The sequence below is a fragment of the Callorhinchus milii genome, unplaced genomic scaffold (assembly GCF_018977255.1).
Source record: "Callorhinchus milii isolate IMCB2004 unplaced genomic scaffold, IMCB_Cmil_1.0 Scaffold1, whole genome shotgun sequence".
Lineage (NCBI taxonomy): Eukaryota > Metazoa > Chordata > Chondrichthyes > Chimaeriformes > Callorhinchidae > Callorhinchus > Callorhinchus milii.
Genome location: NW_024704742.1, coordinates 67,716,277 through 67,740,064, shown reverse-complemented (window position 1 = coordinate 67,740,064; position 23,788 = coordinate 67,716,277). Strand labels below are relative to the sequence as shown.

The following is a 23,788-nucleotide window of genomic DNA, read 5'->3' as shown; positions in this document are numbered from 1 at the left end:
CCGTCTTCAAATTGCACCTGAAGACTTTCCTCTTTGACCGTGCCTACAGTCACCCTCTCTCCCCCAACTCAGAATCAAACTCCACCTGCTAAGCGCTCCAAGACGCCACCCTAAATGAAGGGTATAAGCACAAGTTGTTTTTGTTGTTCCTATAATCTTGTGCTGATTTTTTTTTTGCTTTTTCTTTCCATGAAATGTTTTCCCTGCAGAAATTGTATCTGATGATACGAGGTTCCTGTTTCAACTGCCACATGCTAACCTGCTCCCGTGCCATATTATACCTGTTGCTGAGTCAGCTACAAGTGTTGGAAGTTGGAGCTATTGATGTTGTCTATAACCTGGAAGAAGTGCTGAATGGGGTAAAAAAATAAGACTTATTTATATTTGTTTTCTCTTTGCATTGTTTTGTTTTCATCATCACTTCTGTGCAATGTGATTCAAACAGGTTGCTTGGGGCTATTCATTCCACCCCCCAACCCCCCTCTTTCTTTACTCGAGTCCTTAATTTATGTCCGTCCAACTCATCATGCTGGTGGAAAAGGACCCTTTCAGTGAATTCACACCAAAGTGAAACCCTCATCTCAAACCAAATGCCACCGGAACCTTTATCTATGCTTTTGTCACCACCCGCCTTGACTTTTCCAATGCACTCCTAATTGGTTTCCCCAGCTCCGTAATCCACAAGACCAAGCCGATCCAAAACTGCCTCAACCGCACCAAACTCTGTGTGTCCTTCACCCCTGTCCTTGACAAGTTTCACTGTCTCTCAACTTTGAGCGATTTTGAGCCCTCACTCTTGACGCCCTTGAACTCCCTATCTCTTTGATCTTCTCCCACCCCACTCTTTTGCTCTTTTGCTTGCCCCCTCCACTCGTCCAACTCAGGCCTGCTGCATGTCTTGGAACAATGGGGGAAGCAGAGGTGGGAGACCAAATGATGGACACATTTCAACTTGCTGTGGTTTGAATAATTCACCTCCAAAAGTTGTCATATCACGGTATATCTCATGAAGCACTTTGAGACGATGTGATCAGTCGCTGTATCAAATGCAAGGATTATTATTTATTATTCTATCCCATGAAGTGCTTTGAGACGTCTCAATGTGAAAGGCACTGTACGAAATGCAAGGATTATCATCATTTTAATTCTGTTCTGTCTATAGGTCCTGGAGAAAAATTCAAACTCTTCGGCAGATGAAATCCGAGAAGTGTTGAATGAACATACTCAAGCTACACTCAACAGTCGAGGAGGATGCAAAACTGCACAAGTAAGCACGAAAACCGTTCGTGATGAGCCTTGCCTTGCCAATCACTTGGTGGAGTTAGGGTTTACTGTTGTGTGATTCAGACAAAGGTCTTGTGCAGTGGGAGGTTAAAATTTTTACTCTGCTTTTTCTTTGGATGAGGAAAAAGGAAATGTGATGGGATCCTGAATGGGGTGGGAGATAGAGGTACAGTCAAAGAGAGTTTTTCAGTGTGGTAAATGAAAAACGTACCAATGTGTGTTACCTTAATGATAAGACTGAAGTGTTTAAAAAATGAAGAGGGGAATTCAGAGGTTTACAGTGGGTGACTGTAGTCGAGGTCCAAAATAAGATTAAAATACTATAATAATAATAAAATTGGATCTAATATGGTCAGAAGTGAGGTCAGAATATTCCCAAGACTCTCTTCATACCCTTCCCAATTCCTGTAAGATCCAAGGGATCTTTCGTTTTTATTTATTATAATGCAGTCGATTATTCAGTTATCCTGAGTGGCAAAGTGGGTGCGCGTAACCCACCATGTGCCAGAAGTGTGTTGCAGTCCTGTAGCATATTGGTTAGATCCCTCGCAAGCAAGAGGTCCTGGGTTTGATTCCCGGGCAGGGTGAAACCTTTGGCAAGTTTCCTTATCCCACACGCCTGTTTACCTAGCAGTAAATAGGAATCCGATTGTTAGTTGATTGTCTGATTGCTTTCCGGGGGGTAATAAACTCTTTAAAAAAAAGGTAAATAATAAACATTTGGTCACTCAATCCATGACTGTTTGTGGGACACTGCTGTGCGCAATTGTCTGCCGTGTTTCACCCACAAAATACACAGTCAATTCACTTTACTAGTATATTCTGTATACTCGATGATGTAACAAAGCACTGTCAAATGTAAGGATTATTATTATTGCACTTCTGGCACTAATTAGACGGCTTCTTGATCGTGACATGCCAGTGCAGGTTGCCTCCCAGCAACAAAGGCATTGCTGGGAATGCTCGTGAGATGCATCGGCACTAATTCTCCGTCCAGTTCAGCGCAGAAACGCTATGACGTGACCTGTTATCACCCGGGTACCATATCATAGTCATGAACCACTGTGTTATAACTGGGTCAGATACAATAATAATAATTTTCTCGTTTGATATAATGCTTTTCATGTTGGGAGGAAGTTTCAAAGCGCTTCACAGGATATTGCTATAAAGTATAGTGACTGCGTATTCTGTATGCGAAACCAGCAGCCAATTTGCGGACAGCAATGTCCCTCAAGCAATCATGGAGTGATTGACCAATTTTATTTGGGGGATTGATGGCCAGGGCACCTGGAAAATACTTTTCTCATTTTGAATAGAGTCATAGGTTCTTTGACGTTCCCCTGAACAGGCACGCAGTTACCTCTGTTTAACATTTCATCCAAATCTGCTAGAGCCTCTGCATTAGAGAATCAGCCAAGACTTGAGTTCAACCAGTGAAAGACTTGAGTTCAACTAGTGAAAGGCACTAGTGGAACAGGCTCTAGGTGCTGATTGGCCTCCTCCTGTTTATACAGTCAATATTTGAGCACATTGAGGTGGAAATAATCTGTTTATCATATGTTGCTTTCTCTTTCAAGGTGAAAAGCTTGAGTGACCTCAGGAGTAAGTTAGTAGGAAACTTTTGGAAAAGCCACATGCAGTCAAAAAGGTGTCCATACTGCAAGTGAGTGATTTTACTGTGCAAACACTGTCTGTGCTTAGCTCAGTTATTGCCTGTTTCTGAGTCAGCGGAAACCCAGAACACAAATTCTTTTCTCCTTTTTTTTTGGAACCATTTTGCACTAGTTATTGGAGAGACACATCATCACATTGGAGAATTGTTTCTGTCAGTAGCTGGCGCTTGAAAATCATCCCGGGTGAAACCTGTCTCAACACCTATATCCAAGTCTTATATTCAACATTTTCTGACAACTTGCCGCATTGTCACATCCACGTTCCCCAGAGGATCTAGTCCAAGATCCTCGTCCTCACTTTAATCCCTCCATAGTTTTACCCCACCCTACCTCTGTGACTTTCTTAAACTATCAACCTGCTTGCTCCCTCTGCTTGGCAGACACTCACCTGCTTCACGTCCCTCACCTTGCCCGCCTCACCATCAGCGGTCAGGCCTTCAGCCCTTCTGCCGCCACCATCTGGAACTCCATCCCACAGACCCTTCACCTCGCCCTTGCCCTTTCCTCACCTCCTTCAAGCTCTATCTCAAGACCCTCCTCTAACTGCATCTTTGCTCATCTTTCCCCCATCATCCCCACTCTCTCTTGATTTCCCCCCTCCTCCTTGGCCACCCAACCCTCACTTGATTTTCCCCCCAGCATCCCAATTCGAGTACAAACCCTCAACTGTCCAGCACCTTGGAACATTGTTGTTGTTGTATTGTACAGATTGGGCTGCTGCGTGCTATAATATTTGTTACATTACCTTTCACGTCAGGAGGACGTCTTAAAGCGCTTCACTGGAAAGACTGTGAACTGTAGTGACTGTGTGTTTTGTGGGTGAACGAGGCAGCCATTTTTCAGACAGCAATGTCCCACAAACAGCCATGAAATGAATGACCAATTTTATTTTGGGGGATTGTAGGTCAGGATACGGGAGAGACGCCCGTCTCTTTTCAAATAGTGCCACGGGATCTTTAAGTTCCAACTGAATAGGTAGACAGGACCTTGGTTTAACATGTTATCTGAAGGATGGCACTTCTGACAATGCAGCACAACCTCAGCGCTGCACTGGAGTGTCATCTTAGACCATATGAGCTCCAAGTCCCGCTGAGGGCTTGATCCACACCCTTCTGACTTAAAGGCGAGAGTACTACCTGAGTGAGACTGAACAGTTAATAATAATAATTAATAGCATTGGTCATTCACTTCACGACTATTTTTTGGGACACTGCTGTGTGCAAATTAGCAGCCATATTGGTCCACACAGTAAAATACTGTGAATAGCTTTGAGACATCTCAATTATGTGAAAGGCACTATGTCACATAGAAGGATTATTATAAATAGTATTGGAAGGAGGTAAAGGATTTATTTTTGAATTCAACCTCTCGTATGTTTCTATATAGAATGGGAAAGGCTGTTGTGAGGAAGGAGCATAACAGCAAGATAATAGTGACGTATCCTTCGACCATACGGTTAACCAAGCCAAAGAAGACCTTGGAGAAAAAGGCTGTGGAGCAAGACACTACGCAAACGATTGCAGGTGAGGCTGGTATAAAGTTACCTCTATACTTTCCACATGTTTTGTCAGCCTGACTCGATTGGTAGTACTCTTTCCTTGAGGTAGTATAATGTAATAATATTCCTTGCATCTGATATAGCGCTTTTCACATCGTTGAGACGTCTAAAAGTGCTTCACAGGATATTCTGCAAAGTGGATTGACTGTATTTTGTGAGCGAAACGCGGCAGCCTGTTCAATCCCAATGTTGGGACCTCATAGTCTATGTTGACACTCCAATACAGAGTTTTGGGGGAGCGTTTATTTATTTTCTCCCCACTGGCATATGCCTCTCTGCTCCTGGTCTCTAGCCTCCTCTTGCTGAGCGAGGTGCAGTTCCATGGCTGTTTATGGGGACGTTGCTGCGCACAAATTGGCTGCCTACAAATTAGTGCCTTTAGACATCATCCCGATGTGAAAGGTGCTATATCAAATGGAAGTATTATGATTATTGTTTGTTTTCTTCCCTTTATATTAATTTTGCTGTCATCTATTATTGTTATTTCTTCTGTCACTCGTTTGTGAGTAAATGTATGCTTGTCTGACAGGTCTTGATGAGAACCCGTGGGGAAAGCGAGGATTTCTTACCCCCAGCACGGCTAAGGAGCACATGCTGGAGCTGTGGAACAATGATGGTGAGTGGCTTGTGTCCAGTTTTCGAGGAGAATTCTATTTGATATTCAAATTTTAGTGTGGCCAATTATTTTCTCCCCACTGGCATATGCCTCTCTGCTCCTGGTCTCTAGCCTCCTCTTGCTGAGCGAGGTGCAGTTCCACGGATACTGGCTGCCCTCTGGTACCCTCCCACCCCATCCCTCCAGTGAGTGTCAGCAGGCCACAGCCCCGGGCCTGACTTCTCCCCACACGGCTGCCATACACATCCTCACCTGTAGGCACCAGGAGCAGAGACCCTGTCTTGAGTTCATCCTGGACTCAACCCGAGACCTCTAAGGTCTGCATAGCTTATACACTGAGGCCCGTCTCAAGACTTTCGAATCCCGGTCATTACACTCGACAATAATTACTGAAGTGCTTTGACATGTCCTCCTGACATGAACGGCTGTTTCAAATGCAGTGATTATTTGTTGACTGATTGACTTAGTTACTTATTAACTTAGTTACTTACTGAGTTTAGACTACCACCAATATATACTGTTTCTTAGGCTTCTTCCTGAAATATCTCTTTCCTGGCTTGGAATTAACCGCCAATGCGAAGACTGGCTGGAACCTCGACATGTTTTTCCTGGATCTCGTTGTGGTACCACCATCCCGGTAAGACAACTTGGTCAAAAATTGAATTCTTCCAATGTCCCAATAGAGTGGAAATGTCCCAAGCTAATGTTAGTAAGTACATTTTTAGCCTTGCGATTTCAAGTCACTAGGGTCAGGGATTTTTCCCATTCACCTCCTGTTAACCCTGCAAGCCAAAGCCCTAAAGTGAGGGTGGTCCTAGCTGGACAAGCAGCAACAAAGCTTGCCAGACAGTGCACTCAATGCCAAGCTCTGCGGTTTTAGCTGGTTAGACTCCAGTAGTACCACAACTCACACTCTGGGGTCGCCAAGCCATGGCTTTTGCCAACCTGTGCCTAATTCTCTCTGGAACTGGGTAAGCAGGATGTATCCTTACAAGGAGAGAGTGTGCATTCCATTCCAATACATGGGAAAAATTAATGTGTACTTGGGGTGCTCTTTCGCACATTAATGGGTTTCTACATATGTTACACTGGCTGACTAAAAAAAGAACAGCTGATGTTGTCATTGGACTCTAGAGAAATGTGCTCACATGCTGACGGCAAAAGTTATGAAGAAACGTTGCCTGTACTATTCTGTAGGATACAAGTTGTTTTTGTTGAATAATTTGATGCTTATGGGGAAGGGAATTTTGGGGCAGGTTGAGTTGCCCTGATGCCATGCATTGTACTACAGGAAGATGAATCATATTCAATACAGCCTGGCTTAGTTAGTAGCAGTCTCGCATCTGAGCCAGAAATGGGTTGAAGCCTCAATGCAGGACTTTGAACTCGCAGTCCAGGGTGACACACCAATGCAGTGCCAGAGGACTCACTACCCTGTCAGAGGTACTTTAGATTAAACGGCCTCTATGTGGCATCTCTTTTCAATGCCCAAATGCCCTAGCTTATCTATTTATACCTCAAAGCTTATTCCACTAACACTGGGGATCATCCTTTTTGCTCTCTTTCTCACTGCTTTTCATCTACCTTGCCCCCTTCAAGACCTTCCGCTTGGCCATCTTCCCATCCACCCCAAGCAATTTGTTGTTCTCTATGGCTTGGTTGATGCCATTGAAACCAGAACTGTACGCTATATAAATGCAAGTTGTTATTGTTGTACAGAGCACTCCAGGTACAGCCTGACCAGAACGCTATATAGCTTGGGTATAGCTGCTAGGGATCTGAACTCAACTGATTTTGCAGTAGAGCCCTGTGGATTTCTGGTTTTATTTCAGATTTGAAAATGTCCACTATTTGTATGTGATGGGGTTGAGAGCTAGAAAGTAGGACTTCGAGAGACTGTTTCTTTTTTGTTGGTCAGTGGGTGTCATGCAGAAACCTATCGCCACGCTTAAGAGTGTCCGAATTTCATGGAAGAATCAGTGCAAGAGAAGATGGGTATTAGATAATCACGAAAGTAGAGTTTGGGTGAATTTTTTTTACACAGAGCGTGTTAAGGGCTTGGGAAATCCTAACAAGCAAGGTGGTGGAGGCAGACGCTATTATGGGTTTCAAGAGGGAAGTAAACAGATATGTAAAGGATAGAAGCTTGAAGGGATATGAGGACAGGGCAGTGATTTTGAATGAACACTTCGCTCTGAGTCAGTGCAGACTCGATGGGCCAAAAGCCTTCTTCTGCGCTGTAAATTTCTTGGTAAAAAGTAAGTTTTAAAAATATTATTTGCCTCAGTGTTCCTGCCTCACACTGTCCAGACGCAGGGAGCAACACGCCTGCTAAGGGTTGATGTCTCGCTCTTGCCCTCTCTGTTGCACAGATTTCGTCCAATCAATCGTGTTGGAGACAAAATGTTGACCAACGGACAGACTGTCAACCTTCAGGCTGTCATGAAAGATGCCCAAGTCATCCAGAAACTCCTGGCATTGATCGCATTCGAGCAGGGGAGGCCTGCAAATGGGGTTGAAGAGACGGTAAGACTGAAAGACTCAAGTAAATTGAAGCTACGTATCACCAGCTGGTCACGAGGGTTACAATACAAATTTACATTGAGTTGAATGCCATTTTACCCACAAAACCCACGCAGTCACTGCACTTTGGCGCAAAAATGGCTTGGGACGTTCTCCTGATGTGAAAGGCACTCTATAAATGCAATTTGTTGTTGTTTACTATATATCCTGCAAAGTGCTTTGAGACTACACAATGTGGAAGCCGTTATATAAAATGTGAGTATTAATTGTTATAAATTTTTCTATACATCTTGGCCGGTACTGGCTAACTCCACACCCCACCATTGCAGATCAGGCCTTTAGTCTTTCTGCACCAACCCTCTGGATCTTCATCCCAGAGCCCCTCCACCATGCCCCTTGCCTCATTCAAGACCCGTCTCAAGACCTTCCTCTTCGACCACGCCTTTGGTCATCTTCCCACCACTACCCTTGCCTTCCACCCCTCTTGACTCCAGGCAAGAGCTCAGGCACAAACTCTTGACTGTTCAGCGTTTTTAGATGTCCTCCCGATGCGAAAGGAACTATATAAATGCAATTTGTTGTTGTTTTTCTAAATCTCCCTTTGTTTTAGATACCATCTTCTTCCCACTCCCCTTCACCCTCCTGTACAATGTTCTGCTTGTACTAAAGGCAACCCTTATGGACTTGACTGTAATGCTCTGTGTGTCTGTGTGTGGCTGCATTTGCAGGCGGAAGACCTGCATGACAACACAGACCGAGCCTTCCTGACACTTATTCCCGGGACTACACTGACTGACAAACTCTACAACTCCTGGATCTACATGCAGAGTCACGTCAATATAGTCTTTGACAGCGATATGGACAAACTGATAACTGATAAGTACCCTGGTATTCGGCAGGTGAGCTGGAGGCACGAGTGATGGTTGACGAGTTGAGTCTTCCGGGGAGGAAGGGGAGAGAAAGTCTATCGAGGATTATTATTGTTATTATTATTAAATCCTGTGAACGGCTCACGAGAGTGTTCTCTGTTTATCAAGTGCAAAAGTTTGTTATTATTTGTTTCAGTGTCTAAAGTGCATGAGCTGCAAACATGATAAACTGACTGTTCTGGGGAGACTGAAAGTTTGCTGTATCCACCAGCATTCTAAGGGTTAAATGGTGCATTGCGTACTGTGGTGCTCTTAAGCTATAAGTTAATGAAGTGCAGAGATTTGCTATTTTTTTCTTTTTCCTATTGTTCTCAACAGTAGTTGTGCGCTTTTAAAATATTTGCGCGTGTGCACTGTGTACAGAGATGCCTTTAAAGACCACATGTGTTTTACTCAGATTCTAGAGAAGAAGGACGGCCTCTTCCGGAAGCACATGATGGGAAAGCGTGTGGACTACGCAGCCCGCTCGGTTATCTGCCCCGACATGTACATCAACACCAATGAGATTGGTATTCCAATGGTAAAATGTCTATTTTGGATATCCTATCAATAAAGCAGGGGCTGTTATTCTACAGTCCTGCACCGACAGTGGGAATGGGTTGCCATGAAGGGTGCATTCATCTACAACATACACAGGCACTACACTTTGCAGTAAATCCTGTGAGGGACTTTGAGATGTTTCGATGATATAATAAGAAGAGTAGGCATTTTAAGTAATGATTGCTAATTTGAAATAATGCAGTACTCCTTTCCGACCACTAGAGGATACCCAAGTTGAGATGTACGCTCTGTGACCCTCTGGTGGTGTAATTCTAGTACTGCACCATTTCAACCTTAAACTACAAGTGTGAGGATCCCAAAGCTTCAGCTCTGCCCTCTTTCTCTGTGAACCGGTGCAGACCACAAAGCTGAATGGTGCCATCCTGTGAAGTAGATTTCTGTTTCTATCAAATGGAAGGATAATTATCCACACTAAACTCCGCACCCCCATCACACTAGTCCTTGCCAGACTTCACTGGCTCCTTTTGACTTCAAGATCCTCACACTTGTCTATAAATTCCTTCTCGCCCTCACATCTCTCTACCTCTTCTGACCTGCTTACTCCCCACTCCGCCACTCACCACCTCCACTCGGCTGGCTTCAGCCTCCTGCTTGTCCCTCGGCCCCTCCGCTCCACCATCGACGGCAGGGCTTTCAGCCACAACACCCCGAAGCTTTGTAACACTCCCTCAATCACTCTGCCTTGCCTCTCTCTTCCTCGTTTAGATCACGCCTGAAGACCTTCCTCTTCGGCCTCTTACAGCCACCCCCACCCGTGGCTCAGCATCAGGCTTTACCATTGTTAAGCGCTCCCAGCTGTTACCCCTGCATGAAGGGTGCTATATATACACCATTTTTTTTTGTTAAAATCAGGTGTTTGCCACAAAGCTGACTTACCCTCAGCCGGTGACGCCGTGGAACGTGCAGGAGCTGAGGCAGGCGGTAGTGAACGGCCCAAACATTCACCCTGGGGCCACCATGATCATCAATGAGGACGGCTCGCGCACAGTGCTGAGCGCAGCCAACCCCACCCAGAGGGAGGCCATCGCCAAGCAGCTGCTGACGCCCAGCACAGGGGTGCAGAGGACAGAGATGAAAACTGTAAGCATTTCTGGCTGACGTTCAGTGTAGCCACGTTTGAAGTTCATAGAATCAGATTGTATTACTAAGGAAACCAATCCTCCTTGGGCTGGTCGGTGGGGGGATGGGGGCGGAGGCAGTAGTTAGCAGCAACTGGCTCCAACGTGATGTGCTTGGCAATGGAACATCTGAAACGAGCCCACCCTCTGTGGAAGTCTTGTTAGTCCTGTTCTTGAGCCAGACGGGTCTATAGAACTCCAGGGCACTGCTGATGACAGCACAGGTTGGCTGATTGACAGGACTTGGAGGGATACTCCGATCTCTCCCTGGGGGCAGGGATTCTTCCTCTGCTCCTGCTAACCCTGCAAGCCAAATTTCCTAACGGGTGGGCTAGTGAAGTCGCGGGAAAGCTCGTCTGACAGTGCTCTGTGACAAGCTGTATTTATCCAGTGCGATGTTGTGTTATCACACACTAGCCACATAGACATCCCTGACTGTCCTTTTGCCTGTGGAGTCTCGTAACTTAGTGGTTATTGCGCTCACCTCATACGCAAGAGGACCCGTTTGATTCCCCGGCAGGGCGAAATCTTAGGCAAGTTTCCTTACTCCAAGTGCCTCCGTTTACCTAGCAGTAAATAGGAACCTGGTTGTTAGTCGATTGGCTGATCGCTTTCAGGGTGTAATAATCTCTCAAAAATAAAAGCGGTCACTCAATCCACGATTTTTTGTGGGACACTATTGTGCGCAATTGGCTGCCACGCTTCGCCCACAAAATACACAGTCAATCCACTTTAAAGTATATGTGAAGAGCTTTGAGACGTCTCAAAGACATAAAAGGCGCTATATGAATGAATGATGAAATTATTATTATTTCTGCATTCAGGTCTGCCGACACATCAAGAATGGAGACGTTCTGTTGCTGAACCGGCAGCCGACCCTGCACAGGCCTTCTATCCAGGCTCACAGGGCACGCATCCTGCCGGGGGAGAAGGTCCTGCGGCTTCACTATGCCAACTGCAAGGCCTACAACGCTGACTTTGATGGGGACGAGATGAACGCCCATTTTCCCCAGAACGAGCTGGGCCGGGCTGAAGCGTACATCATCGCCAGCACCGACCAACAGTACCTAGTCCCCAAAGTAAGTGCCTGATCGCGAGCGAACTGTAGACGGAGAGGAGAGCTTGCTGGACCTGTGCCGGCTCTCTGACAGAGCTGTCCATTCAGTTCCATTTTCCACAAGCTTGACTTCCTATAGCGAGAGAATAAGTGGCCTTTACTCAGGCCTGGCTTCCCAGAGACAGTGAGGTGGGTGAGACCTGCCATTGTGGCTTATACTTTAATCCCCTGCCTTATTTGTTTTTCTCCCCCTCCCCCTGGACAGGATGGCAAACCTCTGGCCGGGTTAATCCAGGACCACATGGTGTCGGGCACCGGCATGACTGTGCGAAGCTGCTTCTTTAACCGGGAGCAGTACATGGCTCTGGTGTACCGGGGCCTGACTGACGGCAAGGGACGCATCAAGATTCTCTGTCCGGCAGTGATCAAGCCGTACCCACTCTGGACCGGAAAGCAGGTAATTCTGATTCCTTCCCCTCCCACCCCCAGGGCAAGGATGGCAACAGCGACATGTGCACGTTTTGTTCATAGACTGACAGCATAGAAGCAGGCCATTCGGCCCAACCAATCTCTGCTAGTGTTTATACTCCACATGAATTGCTATCTACTCCTTCCTCATGTTGGGACTTGGAATCACATAGTCTAAGCTGACACTCCAGTGCTGTGCTCGGGGAATGCTTCATTGTCAGAGGTGCCGTCTTTCAGATAAGTTGTTTAACCGAGGCCCTGTCTATCTGTTCAGGTGGATGTTAAAGATCTCATGACATTATTTGAAAAGAGAAGGGAGTTTGTCCCGGTGACCTGGCCAACAATCCCCAAATAAAATTGGTCACTCAATCCATAGCTGTTTGTGGGGCATTGCTGGCTGTTGCATTTCACCCACAAAATACACTCAAAACCACTTTACAGTATATCCTGTGAAGTGCTTTGAGACATCTTAACAATATAAGACGCTATATCAAATGCAAGGATTATTGCTCCTTCCTCTCATACCCTTCCATTCCCCTCTCCCTCTGTGAGGTCTAGCTTCCTCTTAAATGCATCTTTATCATCTGATTCAATCAACGCTTTGGGCAATGAGTTCCACATTCTCACTTCCCTCTGTCTGAAGTGGGTCCTCCTAAATTCTCTTTTAGATCCCCCAAGTCGCTCCCTCATATTCGTGTCTCCTGGTTACAGACTCATCAGCAAATTATACTTGATTTTATAGGTTTTTTAAAAAAAAGATACTATTTGTACTATCTGTAACAAGAGGGTATAAATTGAATATCCATAAAAAGCCAGGTGTCTGACACGAACGGAAATCCATCACCATGCTTAGGAGTATCCAAACCAAATAGTAACATTTAGAGCCATAGAAATTTATAGCACAGAAAAAGTTGTCATGTCTTTGTTGGCTCTTTCAACAGCAATTCTGTCAGTCCCATTTACCTCCCTTTTCCCCATACCTTTTTTAGATATTTATCTAGTTCTCTTCTGAGACCTAATTTGGGTTTTGCCTCCAACCTTTGCTCCTGGCAGATCATTCTATATCCCAACCTCTGTGTGCATGTGAGAGAGAACAAGGAATTGGATAAAGAGTGGAAAACTAGACGGGGACAATCTGCATTGCAATCTGCAGTGTGTGTGTGTGATGTGATAATTATCTTCAATGATAATCATCTGTCACAAATTCAGACTTTATGATTGTTCAGGTTCAACAATGATTCAGTGTTTTTTTCCCCCCTCCCCCCCACTGATCTTGGTGGTTTTAACCCCTGTTCTCTCTCCCCAAAGGTTGTTTCCACATTACTGATCAACATCATTCCGGAGAATCAGACCCCACTGAATCTGAACGGGAAAGCTAAAATTGCTGGGAAAGCCTGGAGAAAAGCACCTCCGCGGGAAGTGCCAGGATTCGACCCGGAGCAGATGTCGGAGTCTCTGGTAGGTTTGTGTTTTTAGCACATTTGCGGCCTTCAAGGACGGAAAATTTAACATCTCTCTCTTTCTCTGTGTGTCTCTCTATGTTGACCAAGACTGCTTCCCTTCACCCGGCCCCCACACTAAGTGCCGCTGAAACTCTCATCAGTGTCTTTGTCACCTACCACCTCAACTCTTCAAGCTCTCTCCCAGTCCCACCATCCACAAAGTCCAGCTTATCCCAAACTCTGCTGCCCATATCCTCAGCCGACCAAAACTCTGCACACATGTCACCCCAATACTCGCAGGCTCCACTGGCTGGCTCCCTGTCTCCAAATTCTCCAAATGGATCCACTTCATGGTCCTCCCCCTAACCTATAAATCCCTTCATGCTCTAATACCTTTCTGACTTGCTCATACCCCACTCTTCTGCCTGCTCCCTCCACCGACTGATAGATCTGCTCCCTCGGCATCCCCAACTGCCTCTACGCTCATTGACTGAGCCATTCAGTCATAACACCTTCAACCTCTGGAACTCTGCCTCTGTCTCTCTGTCTCATCCCCTCTATCTAAGTTCAACTCGTACCTTAAAAACCTACCTCTTCAACCTGTGATATAATAATAATCCTTGCATTTGATATAGTGCCTTATCACATTTTTGAGACGTTTCAGCACTTCACAGTGTGGAGTAAGGAAACTTGCCTAATAATAATAATAATAATAATCCTTGCATTTGATATAGCGCTTTTCACGTCGGGAGGACGTCCCAAAGCGCTTCACAGAACACACTGTAAAGTGAATTGACTGTATATTTGTGGGCGAACGCGGCAGCCAATTGCGCACAGCAATGTCCCACAAACAGTCGTAGATTGAAAAATGACCAATTTAATTATTGTTTTTTGGTTTTTTGGAGGGATTATTATTAGGCGTGTGGAGTAAGGAAACTTGCCCAAGGTTTCGCCCTGCCTGGAATTGAACTCAGGTCTCTCACTTGCAAAGCGAGTGCTCTAACCACTGAGCTACAGGACTCCAGAAACTTGCCTAAGGTTTTACCCTGTCCAGGAATCGAACCCAGGTCCTCTCGCTTGCAAGGCGAGTGCTCTAACCACTGATCTACAAAACTCTTTTCACCTCCTCCTTCCTTGACATTCAGCCCCACCAGTGTCAAGTGCTTAGAGTCATTATCTTATGCGAAGGGCGCTATACAAATGAAAGTTGTTATTGTACATTTTGGTTTAGTCTGTACTTTACAAGAATGACATATTCTTCACCCACACCCCTCAGCTCCTACCGCGGCCCCCATCCTACATTCCTTTACCCCGCTCCTTCCTTCCTCTCATCCTCCATCACCCTAATGAAACCTACCACCTGCTGCCTCGATCCCCTCCCCACCCAGTTTCTGATTCCCCAGCTCCCCCTCCTCTGCCCACTGCTGGCAGACACCATTAATCAGTCCCTCTCCTCAGGATTATTCCCACTCCTCCTCAAAACTGCCGTCATCAATCCCCTTAAAAAATCTACCCTCAAACCTGTCCTTCCTAGCCAAAGCTTTGTAACGTGTTGTTGCCAACCGACATCGCACACACCTCTCCCTCCACTCCCTACTCAACCCCTCCAGTCTGGTTTCCACCCGGCCATTGGAACAGAGACAGTGAAAATTACAAACAATGTCCTCTCTATCTGTGACTAGGGCTGTCTCTGTCTCCTTGTCTTTCTGGACCTCTCCATCACGTTCAACACAGTCGATCACGCCATCCTCCTCCATCGCCTCTCCTCCATCATCCACCCCAGTGGGACCGCACTCGCATGGTTCGAGACCTACCTTACAAACCGCCAGCACTATATTTCTGCAAATGTTTTTTCTTCTCGCCCCACCCAGTCACCTGCGGGGTACCCCAAGGTTCCATCCTTGGCCCCCTTCTCTTCCTCATCTATCACCCTCTCGGTGATGTCATCCGCAGACACTTACCCACATGTATGTGGATGACTCTCAACTCTACTTCTCCTCCTCCAGATGTGACCCCCAGTCCTCTGATATTCTGTCAGCTTGTCTGACAGAAATCAAGGCCTGGATGAGCGCAAATTTCTTGCAGTTGAAAGTCAACAAGACGGAAGCCATACTCTTTGACTCTTGTCGACGTCTTCTGTCCTGCGGTTCCGACGTCCTCAACCTATCTGACCTGTCCTTAAGACTCTCTGAACCCATGTGCAACATAGATGTCAGGTTCGATCCCCAGTTATCCTTCCTCCCCCACATCTGGTCCTTGACCAGGGCCTCTTTCCTCCACCTCCGCCACATTGCCCATCTTCGACAATATCTCACTCTGCAAGCTGCCGAAATCCTTGTCCACGCCTTTGTCACCTGTTGGCTGGACTACTCAGAAGCCCTCCTCGCCGGTCTCCCCTCCTCCACTATTCATAAAATTCAACTCATCCTAAACTCTGCCGCCTACATTCTCACCCGCATTAAACTCCACACCCCGATTACCCCGGTCCTTGCCAAACTCCATGGGTCACTGTCACAGAGAGGATCGACTTCAGGATCCTCACTCTGGTGTTTAAATCCCTCCACGCCTTGGCACCCCCTTATCTCTCCAACCTTCTCTCTCCTCGCAGCACTACCCACTGCCTCCGCTCTCCTGGCTCTGGCCTCCTCCTTGTCCCTCGAATCCTCCACTCCACCATGGGCGGCCATGCCTTCAGCCACTACGCAGTGAAGCTATGGAACTCCCTCCCTCAATCCCTTCACCTTGCCCCCTCTTTCCCCATTTTCAGGTTGCACCTGAAAACCTTCCTCTTCGACCGTGTCTATGGTTACCTTCCCCCTCCCCCTGGCTCGGCATCAGGCTCCACTATTGTTAAGCGCTCTGGGACGCCACCCTGAGTGGAGGGTGCTATATAAGTACAAGTTGTTATTGTTGTGTGGATGGGTACATGTCTGTTGCACAATGGACATCATGTGTGCCTGCAACGGGCATATACCAGTACGCCAAGACTCATTTGAGAAACTGCTGTAGTGGGGGAGAGCTCCACTGGCTGTCTATTGCAAAACGGATCGATTTCAAAATGTGCTGTGGAGTCCTGTAGCATAGTGGTTTGTGTGGTCGTCTCCTAATTTCCATACTCCACACGCCTCTGTTTACCTAGCAGTAAGTGGGAACCTGGTGGTTAGTTGATTGAAGAATCACCTTTCCGAGGGTAATATTCCTTACAAAAAAAACAATAAAAATTGTGGTCATTCAATCAACGACTGTTTGTGGGACACCTCTATACGCAATTAGCTGCTGTGTTTCACCCACAAAATAATAATAAATCATAATCTTTGAATTTGATATAGCGCTTTTAACTCCTTCGAGACGTCTTAAAGCGCTTCACAGAATTCACTGTAAAGTGAATTGACTGTATATTTACGGGTGAGTATGCATAGTTAATTCACTTCACAATATACTCTAGAAGCGCTTTGAGACACCTCAACAACGTGATAAGGCGCCATATCAAATGCAAGGATTATTATCATTGTGATCTGTGATATGGGTGTTTTAACACTGCAAAACAGTTTAATGTCACAGAAGTAAAAACACATTGAGGTATGGAATGCTCACATGGTTTTCTCCCCCACCAACTTGTTTTCTGTGTGGACGGCAGGTTATTATTCGGGAGGGGGAGCTGCTGTGTGGTGTTCTGGACAAAGCACACTATGGGAGCTCAGCTTACGGCCTGGTGCACTGCTGTCAGGAGTTGTATGGTGGTGAGACCAGTGGCAAGCTATTGACCTGTCTTGCTCGCCTCTTCACTGCTTACCTTCAGCTCTACAAGGGATTCACGTTGGGTAAGGGCTCCTCTTTTTTGCAACATTGTTTGTTTGATAAATGGCCATTTTTACTCTTTACACTTTTTAACAGTTTCACCATTATCAGAGGCCGAGCCAAAAGGAGAGTTACTCTGCTCCTCGCCTCTGGAGCTCCCTCCGTCTCGCTTCCTGTTTTAAACCCTGCCCTAAAACGTACCTCTTCAACTACACCCGTGGTCTCCTTTCTCTCCCCCAACTCCACCCCACATTCTCCCTCTCTCCTCACTCGGCGTCTGACCCCATCACTGTGAAGCTCTCCGAAATGTCCTACGATGTCCTACGATAATGGTATAATGTTAGTGTAAGTTGTTGCTGTTCTAACAGCTCCTAGGCAGGAAATTCCAACGAAAAGATGTAGAAAAAAACTGTTGATATGTTGGTTAGTTTATGTCAGACCTCTCCCTGTCCTCCACTCTCCCTCTTGCTCTCCCTTTCTCTCTCGCTCTCCCTTTCTCTCTCTCGCTCTCCCTTTCTCTCTCTCGCTCTCCCTTTCTCTCTCTCGCTCTCCCTTTCTCTCTCTCGCTCTCCCTTTCTCTCTCTCCCTCTACCTCTTGTTCTCCCTTTTTCTCTCTCGCTCGCTCCCCCCGAGTGTACTGTCACACTAGCTCCCTGTATTTCCTGACTACTAGGTGTGGAAGACATCCTGGTGAAGCCCCGAGCGAATGCCAAGCGGCGGAAGATCATCGCGAGGTCCACGTTATGTGGAGCCAGGGTGAGCATCTTTCACTTTGCAACCCTCTGTGGGTTTAACACCTATAATTGTTGACAGTGTCTGTCTACCGTTTGAGTTTAGTTGAAAGACTCCTGCTGTATTTCCCTCATCCCATCATCAGCGGGCAGGTTTTGAGTCTATCTGCATTACCGAATATCCATACGCATCCACATTAACAACAATAATAATCATTGAATTTGATACACTGGCTATTGTCCCCCTTATTTAGAATGGGTAGGGGTTTGCTCTTCCTCCCCATCCCTCCCACATCCCCATATGTTAATAGTACGTCCTTCGGATGAGACGTCAAATCGAGACCTTGTCTGCCTGTTCTGGTGGACGTAAAAGATCCCGCGGCACTATTCGAAAAGAGAAAGGAGTTCTCTCTCCCAGTGTCCTGGCCAACGATCTCCCAAATAAATTTGGTCACTCACTCCATGGCTGTTTGTGGGAGATTGCTGTGCACAAATTGGCTGCTTCGTTTTGCAAAAAAAAATATATGGTCAATCCACTTTACCGTATATCATGTGAAGTGCTTTGAAACGTCTCAACGATGTGATAGGAACATATGCCCGTTGAGCCTATTCCGCTATTCTATTAAATCAAGGATGATCTGTACCTCAACTCCATTTACTCGCCTTTGCTCCAGATCCCTTGATACCCTGACCTAACAAACCTCTCATCAACCTCAGTCTTGAAAATTTTAATTGATTCAATAGTGATATGATAAGGCGCTATATTAAAGGCAAGAATTATTCTGATATGAAATTATTAACTTGGAGTCTGGCTTTTCTTTCCCCCACCACACTTCCTCATTTCCAGGCTGTCCGCAATGCGTTTAACCTGCCAGAGTCTGCCACCTGTGACGAAGCCCGGGACAAGTGGCAGGATGCCCACCTCAGCAAGGACCCCCGCGACGTCAGCATGGTGGACCTCAAGTTCAAGGAGGAAGTGAATCAGTACAATAACCAGATCAACAAGGTAAAGGTTCACGGCTCATAGCTCGGAAAACCTTTGTATGCAGCAGTGGGGTCAGTGGACGATGAGATGCACTGCACAGCCATCAGGACGTATCTGATACGTGCAGAAAACCCATCACCATGCTAAAGAATAGGTAGACTTGACAATATGTCCTGTGATACAAGTGCCAGTTTAGTTGAGACATCTTGATGATGTGATGAGGCGTTATATCAAATGCAAGGATTATTATTATTAAGGAGTTTGGAGAAAAACATCTTAAACAGCTTTCTGTGTGAAGAAACGATTTTCGACTTCAGTTCTTATCACCTTCAGCTAATTCCGATTTTAAAGCTTCACCCACTCCCACTTGTTACTGGATCCCACTACCAGAGGGAAGATGAGTCACATGTCTAAAGATTTGCATTTCCACCAGATAAGACCCTAATCAAATGCAAGTTTTGTTATTATTGATAATACATAAAAATAAATAAAAATTATAACTCAGTTAAGATGTGGAACTACCTGACCCAGAAAGAGGTACAGGCAAAATCAATGGGGTTGATTAAAAGAGAGACACACAAAGACTTAGATAGTGGAAGTATAAAGGGTTGTGAAGAACATCCTTTAATTCAGAAGGTTGATGGGTGATCTCAATGAGGTGTTTAAATTGTTAAAGGGATTTGATTGGGTAGCCACAGATAAACTATTCCCTCTGTTGGGGAATCCAGAACAAACTGATATAGTTTTACAATTAGAGCCAGGCCAATTAGGAGTGAAATCAGGAAGCACAAAGGGTAGTGGACTCTGGAACTCTCTCCCTCAAAAGGCTGTGAATGCTGGATCCATTCAAAATTCAAGACAGAAGTGGATAGATCTGTATAAGATCAGGGTATCAAGGCATGTGCAGTAAAGATGGGTAATTGGAGTTGAGTTACAGATCAGCCACGATCTAATAGAATGGCAGAACATGTTTAAGGGGATGAATGACCTACTCCTGTTCCTATGAAAGGGTAGGACATTGGGGTTAAAAGATCTGCCACGATCTAATAAACTAGTGGAATCTGCTCGATGGGCTTATTGGCCTCCTGCTCCTGTCTTCTGGTATTCTTAATATTAATATCCTCTCCCGCACTAGGCTCTGTGACCCTATCACCCCCATCCTCACCTGACTCCACTGGCTTCCCATCTCACAGAGGATACAGTTCAAGATCCTGGTCCTCACCTTCAAAGCCCTCCATGGTCTTGCTCCCCCCTACCTCTGCGACCTCCTAACCCCCACCATCTGTTCTGCTCCCTCTGATCAGCGGGCTCCGGCCTGCTTCACGTCCCCCGCCTCGCTCGTCCCATTATTGGCAGACGGGCCTTCTGCCCCCACCCTCTGGAATTTCATCCATCTCAAGACCCTCCTCTTCGACTGTGCTTTCGATCTCCCTGCTTCCCCCATTGCCCTCCACCCTCCCTGACCCTGACCCCCAGCTCGAGTCCGAAACTGTCCAGCACCTTGGGACATCCAAATGTAATGCAAATGTAATTTTGCTGTTGTTTTTGTTGCTGTTGTAGGAGTATCTAACCCAGAGTGCGAGTCCTATTTTAAAAAAAAACTCATTATCAAAAATAATCATTTGTTTTACAGAAATTATTTATTTATTTGGTTATAGAATGGTATTCTGGTATGTTTGTGGGACACTGCTGTGCACATTTGGCTGCCGCATTTTGCCCAAAAATATACAGTCGACTCACTTTATCGGATATTCTGTGAAGCACTTTGAGACGTCTAGAAGACGTGAAAAGAGCTATATCAAATGCAAGGATTATTATTATTATTATTCTCTGGATTTTAAAATCTACCCCAAGGGTCATGTTGCGAGTGATTGGGACCCCTCGTGGTTCTGCTGACAGGGATGTCCAACCACATCTTTCCAGTTGGGATCTGTAGCAAATAACCTGGAACTGGGGTATGCGCCAAAACAAATCCTCAGATAACATGATTATCTTTGTGGTCACACAAAAGAGGCACTTGGTCAGATCAGCGTGCATTCAGGAAGATAATTGATTTTGACAATGAGTTTTTTAAATAGAACTCGCACTCTCGCTTAGATACTCTTAAGCATGGTGATGGATTAACACATTCTGCACCCCCCCACCCCCCAATTGAGGTTAACAACTGGCACATTGGATGACCATTGTCTTATTCTGTGGGCTGTCCTCCTGTCCTCCCTACACATAGGAGCAGCGTGTGTGAGGAATTGTTATTATATACCCATGTGTACAAATTACGTGTATAGTGCCTTATACGGCGGGAGGATCTTAGGTGCTGGACAATCAAGGATTTGGACACGAGCTGAGGGTTGGGATCAGGATTTGGAAGGCAGGGAAGGCAGGGGTAGGTTCCTCACAAATGTCCTCTCTTCCTCGGATCTCCTCTCCCCCTGGCCCTCCACCCGCAGCGATCTTGATGCAGCTGTTAAGCTGTTGAATGACTGTCTCTCCATAACCTTCAATTCCCTGGCTCCCCTGAAATCCAGGGTTGTTTCCAAGCCTACCCGGTCCCCCTGGTACAACAGTCACCTCCATTCACTCAAAACACAAACCCAAATGCTTGAGCGCAAATAACAAATCCAGCCTCAGGATTCACCGCCAGCTGTGGCTCGAGCACCTCCTCACCCACTGCCTCTCCCTTTCACAGGCCAAAACTGACTTTTACTCCAAAATCATCCCAGAGACCAAAAACAACCCAAAGACACTGTTTCCACTGTCCATCATCTCCTCCGTGCACCGCCTCAAGCCCACTCTATCCTCACGTTAAATGCCAAGCGCGAAGAGATCCTAGTCTTCATCACCTCAAAAATTCAAAACATCCGCTTGGCTGCATTGTCCTCCCCCACCTCCATGTCCCCTCCCACCCCACCAAGACTAACTAAACCGCCTTCTCCCTTCGCCATGGCTCCTGCCATTCCCCCCTCCTTACACTCCTTTACCCCCATTTCTCCCTACTCCCTCTTAATCACAATCACCCCCATGAAGTTCACCACCTGCTATCTTAAACCCCTCCCCACCCAGCTGCTGGTCACTCAACTCCTCCTGTTTTCCCCCCTGCTGGCCGACACGGTCAACCAGTCTCTCTCCTCAGGCTGTGTTCCACTCCCCCTGAAAACCGCTGTCATCACACCCCTCCTCAAAAAACCACTCTCAATCCCTCTAATCTCTCACACTACCGTCCCATCTCCAACCTACCCTTCCTTGCCAAAGTCCTGGAACGCATTGTTGCAAGTTAACTTTGTTTACACGTCTCCCTCCTCGAGCCCCTGCAGTCTGGTTTTCACCTGCTCACAGCACAGAGACAGCGCTTGTCAAAGTCACAAGCGACATTCTCTCTATCTGTGACCAGGGCTCCCTCTGCCTCCTCGTCCTCCTGGATCTCTCTGCTGCGTTCGACACATTCGACCACACCATCCTCCTCCATCGGCTCTCCTCCTTCATCAACCTTAGTGGGCCCGCATTTGCATGGTTTGAGTCCTACTTAACCAATAGCCTCTATCATCTCAGCAAAGGGTTTCTCCTCCCGACCCCCACGTCACCTGCAGGGTACCCCAGGGCTCCATCCTTGACCCTCTTTTTTCTATTATCTATATGCTCCCTCTGGGTGATGTCATCTGCAGACACAGGGTAAACTTCCACATGTTTGCGGATGACACACAAATCTACTTTGTCTCCTCCAGTACCAACTCTGGGTCCACCGATGTTCTATCAGCTTGTCTGGCAGACATCAAGGCCTGGATGAGTGTAAACTTCCTGCAGCTGAATGTGGACATGACAGAAGCCATACTCCTTGGCTCCCGTCAACGTCTTCAATCCTGCCAATTTAAACTCATCAACCTCCCTGGGCTCTCCCTCAGACTCACTGAACCAATGCGCAATCTAGGCGTCCGGTTCGACCCCCAGCTCTCCTTCCTCCCCCATATCCGGTCCTTGACCAGGATCGCCTTCTTCCACCTCCACCATATTGCCTGCCTCCGACCGTACCTCACTCCAAATGCAGCCAAAACCCTTGTGCGTGCGTTTGTCATCTCCCGCTTGGATTACTCCAATGTACTCTTCGCCAGTCTCCCCAGCTCCACCATTCACAAGATGCAGCTCATTAAGAACTCTGCTGCCCGCATACTCCCTACACACATCTCACCAGTTCTGGCCACGCTCCACTGGCTCCTCACACTTGTGTTTAAATCCATTCACTCCCTGGCACCTCCCTACCTCTCTGACCTCTTCACTCCCCAATCCACCATCCGGTATCTCTGCTCAACTGGCACTGACCACCTGCTTGTCCCTCGCACCCTGTGCCCCACCATCGGAGGTCACGCTTTCAGTCACTACGCCCCGAAACTGGAACACACTCCCTCAATCCCTCCACCTTGCCCCCTAGCTCCTTTTTTCAAGTCCTGCCTGATAACCTTCCGCTTTGATCGCTGGGGGGTGGGGAGGGAGAGGCCACCTCTTCCCCCCTACCCCCAGCTCGGAGTCAGGCTCCGCCACTGTTAAGCACTCTGAGACGCTACCCTGTGTGGAGGGCGCTATATAAGTACAAGTTGTGTTGTTGTAGGAGGGTAAGCGAAGGCAAGCTTGAAGAGTAGGATCTTGAGACATGCCCTTTATTTTCCTGGTCCGAGCAGGACATGGGGCGGGCTCCGGCCTCTACGAGGGTGGGAGCCTCTGAATGTGACTCATTCACTCGGCACAGCCTCTGCCGGAATCACACACCTGGCTTCCCTGGGGTGAGAGGGGTGGGGGCAGGGCTGCTCTACGCTGTGCAAGCTTCTCCGGACGCCACTCTTCTCCGGTGAAGATAGCAATTGCGCCGGTGTGGATGTAAGCCACAGCATTTGTAATGTGTCTGATGTGTCTGTTTGCGGTCTGCTTCCTCCAACAGGTGTGTATGCCCCTGGGGCTTCATAGGCAGTTTCCTGAAAACAACCTCCAGCTGATGGTGCAGTCTGGTGCGAAGGGCTCCGCCGTCAATACCATGCAGGTACTGGAGCCCTGGACTTCAA

General features: G+C 46.8%; 1 protein-coding gene across 1 annotated transcript in view; it reads left to right on the top strand.

Annotated features, from left to right (window-relative positions):
- The window catches only part of polr1a (RNA polymerase I subunit A), a 61,765-nt gene that overhangs the window by 3,147 nt on the left and 34,830 nt on the right, over window positions 1-23,788 (top strand). The window contains exons 3-19 of the mRNA XM_007897993.2: window positions 210-359; window positions 1,163-1,267; window positions 2,862-2,947; window positions 4,344-4,480; window positions 5,045-5,131; window positions 5,660-5,768; window positions 7,504-7,657; window positions 8,383-8,553; window positions 8,981-9,103; window positions 9,997-10,224; window positions 11,087-11,341; window positions 11,585-11,776; window positions 13,096-13,245; window positions 16,867-17,050; window positions 17,701-17,783; window positions 18,606-18,764; window positions 23,668-23,766. Coding sequence (XP_007896184.1) covers window positions 210-359; window positions 1,163-1,267; window positions 2,862-2,947; window positions 4,344-4,480; window positions 5,045-5,131; window positions 5,660-5,768; window positions 7,504-7,657; window positions 8,383-8,553; window positions 8,981-9,103; window positions 9,997-10,224; window positions 11,087-11,341; window positions 11,585-11,776; window positions 13,096-13,245; window positions 16,867-17,050; window positions 17,701-17,783; window positions 18,606-18,764; window positions 23,668-23,766 — 2,472 coding nt within the window. The remainder of the gene's footprint in view (window positions 1-209; window positions 360-1,162; window positions 1,268-2,861; window positions 2,948-4,343; window positions 4,481-5,044; window positions 5,132-5,659; window positions 5,769-7,503; window positions 7,658-8,382; window positions 8,554-8,980; window positions 9,104-9,996; window positions 10,225-11,086; window positions 11,342-11,584; window positions 11,777-13,095; window positions 13,246-16,866; window positions 17,051-17,700; window positions 17,784-18,605; window positions 18,765-23,667; window positions 23,767-23,788) is intronic.